Raw genomic sequence first — 9,839 nt, forward strand, 5'->3', positions numbered from 1 at the left:
CCATAGCAAGTTCTGACACCTGATATGCTAGTAGTCAAGCTTTATCACTTAGCCAAGGCGGTTGGCATTGTCAAGTCAGCACATTAAAATGAGACTAGTTTACATCTTTATGAACATTAACTTAAACTTCAACTAATTCAAAAAAATAAAATAAAATACAAATTTTTCAGAGTCTGCCAAACAACAAGAAAAAAAAAATTAATTATTTTATTTTATTTTTGATTCAAACAGCTCCAATTAGAGTTCACAACACTACAACTACCACAAATTTTCAAACACAACAAAAACCAAGAGATTCTCATCAAATAATTGAAAAACAAAAAAAAAAAAAAAAAAAAATTGAGGCATTATTATCGTAAATCAAATCATCAATTATTGCTGGTCACTAGTCGGAGATGAATAGCATTTTCCCCTTCCACAACCGCCCCAACCATCACGCCATGTGATAACTGATAAGAAAATTTGACTACTTTCCATCTTTATCAATAAACTTCAACCGATTGGAAAATAAAAATAAAAAATAAAAAACCCTTCACATTCTGCCAAAAAACAAAGGGGAAAAAAACAATCATATTCAATCAGTTCACAAGAACACAACTGCCACGAATTTTCAACACAACTGATTCATCTTCAACAATGTAGAACCAAAAGATTATCGTCAAAAAAATAGGAAAAAAAAAAGAAAAAAAAAAGAAAAAAAATCCGGAATTATTATAGTAAGTCAAATCATGAAGAAGAGCTGTTTCACCTGCAAGAACACATCGTCCAGTTCGCGGAAGCTCGATTCCGCCGAAGACGGGGAAGCACCTCCCGCCACCTCTCCGCCGTCCATGCCACCGGCCCACGCAGCCGGCGGCGCAGCGCCCAATCACCGCCAATTGAAGAGAGAGAAAACAAATGAAAATAAAAAAATAGGTAGAGTGAAAGAGAGACAGAGAGTTGAAGATGTGGTGCCGTGTGGTCAGCAGCGAGTTTTTGGTTGTCTTGTGTTCGCTTCTCCTTCGAAACTGTCCGCCAAAAAGGCCACGAAGCCAAATCCCCTTTTTGTATTTTCTTCCGGAGAAATTTTGACCTTTTTAATTACAGCTTAATATTTGTATAAGAGTATAATTTATTCACTCATAACAATTAATTAATTAATTAATTTTAATAATTAAAAAAACTGTCAATTAAATGGTTTTTAATAAATATAAAAAAATTAATTATCCTTTGAATTATTGCTCCTTAAAAAATTAGTAGACCGTATGGAAAAGGATTTTTATAAAAGCTGGTAAATCAAAATAATATAGAAAGAAAAAAATACATATTAAGAAAAACAATTTTCTCATTTTTGATTTTATAAAAAAGTAAAATTAATTAAAATTATTAAAAAATTGGTATATTTTTAAATTATTTACTTTTTATATAAAATAGTTAAATAAATAGAAAATAAAATTTAAATAATATATAAAAATAATTTATTCATTTTAAATCTATTTTTTATTTTCTTTTATTTTTTCTTTCTTTATATTTTTTTCCCTCCCCCTTCTTTCCTTGCATTTTCCTTCAAACTTCCTATTAACTAAATATAACCTTATAAACTTATTGGCAAGACAACCACTCCTACTAATAAATGCATTTTATTATTTTGAATTTGCTACATTAATTAAAAGGGATAAAAATATCTAAATCCATCTTCTTGTTTTGGAAAATAACCTATTTTTAACATAAATGTTGCTTAATATATATTGATTATTTACATATGATTTTTAATAGAAAATGTTATTTAAAAAAAAATTGAAGTTCAGGGTTAGATTTACAAAATAAGGATGATTTTATTCAATTTAATCAAATAACCCATAAATAAAATATTAAGAAAATTAAGCAATAAATAAAGAATTTTGTAATTACAAGTGATATTTGGTTGATTAAATATAGGAGAAGATAGAATAAGCAATATTATAACATAAGATAGTTTTTTTTTTAATATTTACTCTAAATCATAAATTTATTTATTTCAATTTTTATAATATTAGTGTTTTTTTAAAAAAAAAACATATCATTATTATAAAAATGAATTTTTAATTCACAAAAAGAAAAAAAAAATGGTATATAATACTAATATGTGGTACTATTTAATCTATATATAGGAGAGATAATGCTTTTATATACTTATTACTTAACAACATAATTTAACTTTTTCATTCATAAATTTTTCATATTTTAATTATAAATATTATTAATATTTAAAAAACAAAAATTATTTCATATAAATAATTTTAAAATAATATTAAGAGTGCGTTTGACAGTAATTTTAAGAATTGTTTTTAGTATTTTTAACAATTGAAAATTTTTATTTTTCAAGTATTAAAAATGATAGAAAATACTTTGCATACTCGTTAAATACAATATCCTAAAATATCTATTTCATATATCATATTCCATAAATATTATTTAAAAAATAAATAATTTCTTAAATAATAATAAATATTTGTATTTTAAGTGATTTTTGTATTTTTATTTTTAGGATAAAAAGGGAAAAGAATTACATTAATTTATAGTAAATCTAATTATATATTTTTTATTTACATTTTTGGAATTAAATAAAGGATTTAATAGTCATTTACCCCTGTTGGGAGTTTTTTCGAACATATTAAACTCCAAGTTCCTTAAATACTAACACTCTACTGATAAAGTATTGGCATTTAATACTTTTTAAATAATATTAGAGATAAAGAGGGGTGGAGCGATCAATGTAAGTTGAGGGGGTGTTAGGTTGAGAGGATAAAATGTATTAAACCCTTAAATAAATGATAATTTTATAATTAATATATATTTTATAAATAAAATTAATTTTTTAGAAAATATTATATGCAAATCTGAGCCGATGGTGCCTAAATTGATACTTTCTTAAAACATGATGTGAAAAAAAAAAAAGGACTTTTTTACGCAAATAAGTAAGACAATTACAAATGCGAAGGAGAATATTCATCCCACCCAAATAAATCTATAATCACCTGTGGCTGTAGCTACAAATAACCCACACTATTACATCATTAGTTTTTTTTTCCAAGCTCTGAAGTCTAAACCGCGTCAGTGGCTCCACTGTAAGGCCTCTGGTGCTGAGTATCATCAGAATAAAACCCATGCTTCGAGGAATCATACTTCTCTCCGTCTCCCCAAAGGGCGTACGCTTCCTCCCCGTGCACGGCGTCGTCGCCGATCAGCAGCTCCTCCTCCGGCATCCTCAGCGGAATCACTAACTTCACCACTATACATATTATGGAAGTCATCACTACGTTCCACGCGATGATGAAGGCGCCGCCGGCGATCTGCTTGAGGATCTGAATGCCGCCGGAGCCGCCGTAGACAGCGCCGCGGGAATTGGTGACGGGGAGGAAGAGGCTGCAGAGCTCAGGCTCGGCGAAGACTCCTGTGAGGATGCCGCCGAGGTAGCCGGCGATAGCGTGGGTGTGGAGGACTCCGAGAGTGTCGTCGACGTGCTGGAGGAGAGTGGAGCGCTTGTGGAGGATCATCATGGTGAACCATGGAACGCTGCCGGAGAGGATCCCCATTAATATGGCCGCCCATCCTTGAACGAGTCCTGTAAATACGAATGATTTATTTATTTATTTGTTCATTTTTTTTTTCTCCAAAGAAGAAAATGGAGAAAGAGAAACCTGCAGCAGGGGTGATGCAGACAAGGCCAGTGATCATGCCCTGAACAGCACCAATGACAGAAGGCTTCTTGAAGAAGATAACATCAAGCCAGGTCCAGACGAGGAGGCTGGTGGCGGCACAGATGTTGGTGTTGAGAACTGCCATGGAGGAGTCGGTGTTAGCTGCGTAAGGGTCTCCTCCATTGAACCCTGCCCATCCCAACCACAGCAGCCCCGCCCCTGCCAGCATCAGCAGCACATTGTTTGGTGGAAACCTCTCCCTGTCCCTTTTGGATCTTGGCCCCACCTGTATACATCACACCATCTTCCCCATCACCTTCACAGTCTCTATCATATACCACTACCAGGTGAAATGCAAAATGCAAATTCAATTTTTCCTTTTATTTTCAAAATAAAGCCTTTTTCAAAAAAATAAAAAATAAAAAAATCTAATGATGCGTATCATCAAGACTCAAGAGTAAGTGATCAAAGTTCCATGATCACGACCAATAATGGATGTGAAAAAGACCATTATTCTTGCTTTATCCTATTAGGGAAAGATTTTCAATCATGAAGATTCCATTAATCAAGAAAGAAGAAAAACGCGATTCAGACTACGAGAAAAATTTCTTGGAAACAAAATGATTTTCTTAGAAAATTAACAGTGAGCAAAAGAATATAAACAGTTTCTCCTTTCTTTAATATTTTTTTTTCTCTTTAATCTCTTCGTTTTCTTTCCCTCATAATTATTCATGATTCCTTAGAAACAAAAAAATAGCATGCATGAATGAATCATCTTAAAAATGAAAATTTATGAAAATAGTTACGTCTAATGATCGGACCGGGAGGGAAGAAAACAGACCCAGTAAGCAGCAGTGAAGCCAGCAATCCCAGATGAGACATGAATGACATAACCACCAGAGTAGTCCATGACACCCCAATGAAACAAGAAGCCACCACCCCACAAGCTGAAAGCCCCAACAGTGTAGGAAAATGTCAGCCACAGCGGCACAAACACCATCCACGCCCTTATATTCATCCTCCCCAGCACCGCCCCCGCCAACAGAATCACCGCCACCGCCGCGAACACGCCCTGGAACCATACCATCGACGCCATCGGATAAAATGGCGTGATCATCGCCGTTTCCACCGTGCCATTCTTATAGTGATGCGTTGTCGCCGGCAGCGCCGCTTGCTTTAGCAGGAACTTTTGCCCCAGCGCCGCCCCAGCCTTGCCCCAGAAGGGGAGGAGCTGGTCGCCGAAGGACATCCTATAGGCCCAGCTCACCCAGCAGAGGATCACCGCGGCGAAGCCGTAGAAAGTCATGAAGGCCGAGTTCACCGCCCACTTCTTCTTCACCACCCCACCGTACAGTATCATCAGCCCCGGAATGCCCTGCAAGCCCACAAGGGTGGCCGATATCATCTGCCATGCGTTGTCGCCCTTGTTCAACCAGTCCGGCACTGATGCCGACGTATTGCCCTGATAGGCGATCGGCACCGTAGTTGCCATAATTCACCAACCTAGATTTTCCTCAAAAAAAGAAAAAAAGAAAAATTATAATTCCTGGAAACACTTCCTGATTGATGTTTAGCTTTTATTGATGGAAGAAGAAACGGTAGAAGGTGCAGATTTGGGAGGGGCGTTGTGGTTTTGTTGTTAAAGAGAGACAACTGTAGGTGGGTTGGAATCTGTGTGAATCTTCTCCAGAATTAGAATCTCATTGTCGTATGGAATTTTTTTACGCGTTTCTGTTTGATTGGGAATGCAATCAGATCTTGATAACCCATTGTGTGTAATACTAATATAAGGAAAGAATACAAAGATTTTTAATTATAGAATATTATTTATTATTATAAAAAATTAAAAATTCCATTTTTTATTGTTTTCAATTTTTTATTTAAATTTTTTGCAATTGAATGGATGCAACAAATTGAATGCTAAAAAAATACAAGGCAATAGTTTGATTTAATGATATATATATTAAAATTCAAATTTATTTTTTCTTAAAACATTTTTTTTCTTTTCCTTCACACTTTACCATGTTCTTAGGCTATTTATAGAAAGAGTGAGGGAACATGTCAAAGGAAATCGATAAGAAAAATAGAATGAAAAAGAAAAAATAAAAATAAAAAATATATTTAAAATCAATAAATTATTTTTACATATTATTTTAAATTCATTTTTATTGTTTAATATAACAATTAAATAATTTAAAAATATATAAATTTTTAACTTATTTTAATTATATTTGATTTTGGGTAATATTTTACATACTACAAACAAAAAATGATAAAACAGTTTCAAGATGTATTTCCCATGAAACATACATTCTTTTTTGTTTTAGAAATAATAATAAAAATCAAAATCCATTTAAAATTACCACAATACCCTGTCTCTTTTCCAATGTTTGGTTTTTGTTTTTGTTCCCTTAGATTCTTCCAACTTTTTAATAATAATTATAATCATTATTATTATTATTACTGGATTTGAAGTGGACTAGGTGCTTATAATATAGAAGAGAAAAATAATAAAATAAGTGGTATTTATTTAACTCAAAAGAAGCCTATATAAAGCTCCCTTAATGAACAAGGGTAAATTATATTTAAGTTTGGGAGGAAAAAATTAACTCTATAAATTAGTAAAAAAAAAATCCATAAAATCATTGAATGTAAAAGAGTTAAATTAAGGGGTGTTTGATAAAATTTAATACTTGTTACTTAATAATTTAAATTGATTTTAATTTTAATTATATTTAAATTGTTGACTTAAAACTTATTCTTTAATTTCTACTTTAAGTATTAAATTTGTTTGATAAAATTAACTTAAAATCAATTCTAAACATCAAATTGACATACTCATCCTCATAAATTATAATTAGGGCAAAGACGGTCGGGTGGAAGTCGTGGAATAACAAAAAAGGATATTGTGGGGGTAATTAAGGTAAATGAGGTAAAAATGTAAAATGATAATGTTGATTTAAGAATAAATTAACTATTTTTACTTATTACTTAAAATTATTATTTTATTTTAAGTCATTCCATTAATGACTTAAAATTTATTTATAAAATATTCATATTTAAAATATTGTAGATATATGAAATTATCATAAAAAAAAAAAAAAAAAAAAAGAGTTATGGATGTGAAATCATAATTTTAAAATATATTGTTACTAATGTGGGAAAATAAGATAAGAACAAGTTTAACTACTTTTACTTGATAAAAATAAATATGGGTTAGAATTCAATGAGATAAATAAGTTAATAATTTAAAATAAATTTAAAATTAATTTTACCAAATAACCTTAATACTTAAAGTAAAAAATAAGTAATAAGTTTTAAGTTAATAACTTAAGAACAATTTAACTTAAATCATTAAATAATAAATATTAAGTTTTACCAAACACTTACTAAATCCAACCGATTTAAGTTAATTATTTACTTCTTTAAAAATTTATTTCTTCAATTTGATTAAAAAAAAACAAAAATTATTGGTTTGTCTTAAAACAAAAAATCTTTAAATGTCATAATTGAATGGAAATAAGTTACAAATTTTATTTTAGTTTTTTTTTTCTCTCAAGCTAATATTAACTCATTTCTCATCTTTTCTTTCTCACATTTTTTTTATTACAAAAATTGCAACATATTTTTTAGGTTATGAAGTTTATGTTAGATTATCATATTTTTTTCTAATATATACAACCCATATTTAGTGTTTTGTATTGCCATTTTTCACCAAAATATATGAGCAATTTTTGCTACACCAAATTGAATTGATGCTAAATCAAATCGGTTGATTCAATAACTAAAATAGTTCTAATGAGTTTCAATTTAATCAAAACTAACCAATTTATTTACTATTGATCTAAATAAAAGGATGCCACCTCAAATAACTCATAAGGCCCTTTCAAATGGTTTTTTTCTCCTTCCCATGAACCAAAATCCCTTATATGTGTTTCTTTGACTCAAAGATATAGCCGAAGCTAAATTTACTGTTTTAAAAGCACAATTTTAGTAATATGAAGATTTTATTGGGTTATTTCGAAAAATAGGTCAAAATACTCAACAAATTGCAAAAATGACTCTTTTAATAATTTTATGGATAACCGATTAAAATGGACAAAATTCCCTTAAAATTGCAAATGCAACCTCCTACTTTTAATAGCCTAAAAAATGACTCATTTCAAACAAAAATACCTTTATAGCTATCTTTCAGCCATTTCAGCCCATTTTCCCTCAAATTCTAATTTTCTATATGTGCCATTTCCTTAACTCTCAAACTCGTTTGTTCCATGCATTACCCTACAAGAAAGAAATTGTAGAGGACATTTCCATTCATTCTAAGAGAAAAGAAAGCCAACATGTGAGCGAGAAGCCAATATGAGAGAAAACACAGAGTAAGTTTCATTGTTTCCTTATTAGATTTCGGTTCTTTGAACTATGAATATGAACTTTCATGCATGAAGTGAGAAGAAACCCTAAGTGCCCTATTTCAGTTCCCTTTATTTTTTAAAATCAAACCCTATTTTTCATCTTATTAATATTGTGGGTTGATTTAGTTTATAATAATGGTGGAAGAAGAAAATTTGTTGATGAAGAATACCAAACCAAAGAGGTATAAAATCCTAACAAAAAAAAAGGAAGTGAGAGAAAACGATGCTCTAAAACCTCGTCATCATCATCATAAATGAGAGCAAATCAACTGAATTAGTAAACATTAATTTTCTATTTGAAATTTTGGGTTTGAAATATTTTTTATGAATTTATTTTTCATGAATTGATAATGTAATTGAAAAAAAAAAACTTCGATGGAATTGAAGTTGCAATTTTCTTTGTAAGGTCATAGTCCAAGGTGTGAAGTAATATATGAATGATTAGAAAAACTAAACTTAACTATTATCAAGTTCACTATCAATATGTTTTAAGTTGCTTTGGTTTTGTTTGAATTTTTTTTAATGTATTTATTTATTATGAATTGATAATGTAATTGGGTAGAATTTTTATAGAATTATTTTAACTAAATATTTAGAATTTTGATTTAAATATGTTAAATACTTAATGTTTTAATGATATCTTTATTTTTTAAATATTTTTTATTTTCTCAATCTTTCACTATAGTTCTTGATATTTAAGCCAATAAAACTTAAAAAATGAAATTGAAGTCAAGGATTAAAATATCGCAATGTTTTGATGATTGTAGACATAAAAAAATTAGTAGATTAAATTACCACTAATTTGGTCTTCAAAATGAATAAATAAATAAATAATAATAATAATAATAATAGATATCCTCTTATGCATAAATTTCCTTAATCTACAACTATAAAAATGATAATAATAATAATAAGAATATTATTATTATCTTATTGGTAAAACCTCCCCGGGAAAAGAAAAATTCCTAAAATCAAGGAACTAAATTCTCTATCTTCACCTATAAATAGAGGTGTCTTCTTTCAAGAAGGGGGGGGGGGGGGGGGGGGGGGGGGGGGGGAGGGGGGTAGAAAGGAAAATCTTAGAGATAAAATCCAAAGGCGACTTCATACGAGAAAAGAAGTTTCACAACAAAAGAAAAAACTTCATCAAATCTCCCTACAAGTTCAGTAAACACTAAAAGAATTGCTACACGCATTATTCACCATTGAACGAGTTTATTCGAGAATACGCCACTTGTGGCCTTCGATTGATCTTCGAAATCAAGAAAACGTCATCGTAGTTCTTTAAGTTGTGGTCAAAGCGAAAGAATCGGAGGAAAATATTCTTTTATAAAAAATATCATATTTGAGATTGTACTCACAATTTTTTTTTTTTAATTCCAATAAATATTTTGTTCGTATTATTTTCCTATTTGTTTTCTGCTAATTTTGCAGAACCATTTATGAAATTTGTGCATACAAATTTCTGGCACGCCCGATGGGACATCTCTGCCTCACATCTCTTTTAATTAAAAGATTGATCTCTACTATGTTGATGACGCCCAAAATAACTCAAGTGGTGCATGCTAACAAGGGCAATGACAAGATCATCATTGCGCAATCGACACACGACATCGCTACGGGCCGCATGACTCGTAGCAAAGCAAAATCAATATCTTCACTCTCAACAAAACAAACAAGTGAGTTTACTTGTTTGCTAAAACTGGTAAGAAAGCATGATGAGCACCAACCACTCATCACCTTGGTCTATCTAGGGGCAAAGAATCAT

General features: G+C 30.6%; 2 protein-coding genes across 4 annotated transcripts in view; both read right to left on the reverse strand.

Annotated features, from left to right (window-relative positions):
• The window catches only part of LOC117918731, a 21,880-nt gene extending 20,882 nt beyond the window's left edge, over positions 1-998 (reverse strand). For all 3 annotated transcript variants that reach the window (XM_034835589.1, XM_034835588.1, XM_034835587.1), the window contains exon 1: positions 749-998. In XM_034835589.1, coding sequence (XP_034691480.1) covers positions 749-832 — 84 coding nt within the window. In that variant the 5' untranslated portion in view covers positions 833-998. The remainder of the gene's footprint in view (positions 1-748) is intronic.
• Positions 999-3,022: 2,024 nt separating this feature from the next.
• Positions 3,023-5,151, reverse strand: LOC117919268 (ammonium transporter 3 member 1-like). Its single transcript, XM_034836401.1, has 3 exons — positions 4,501-5,151; positions 3,660-3,945; positions 3,023-3,583 (listed from the first exon to the last, which is right to left on the reverse strand). The coding sequence occupies exons 1-3, from the start codon at positions 5,149-5,151 to the stop codon at positions 3,063-3,065; spliced, it is 1,458 nt and encodes a 485-aa protein (XP_034692292.1). The 3' UTR covers positions 3,023-3,062.
• Positions 5,152-9,839: the final 4,688 nt, after the last annotated feature.

The sequence above is a fragment of the Vitis riparia genome, chromosome 7 (genome assembly GCF_004353265.1).
Source record: "Vitis riparia cultivar Riparia Gloire de Montpellier isolate 1030 chromosome 7, EGFV_Vit.rip_1.0, whole genome shotgun sequence".
Lineage (NCBI taxonomy): Eukaryota > Viridiplantae > Streptophyta > Magnoliopsida > Vitales > Vitaceae > Vitis > Vitis riparia.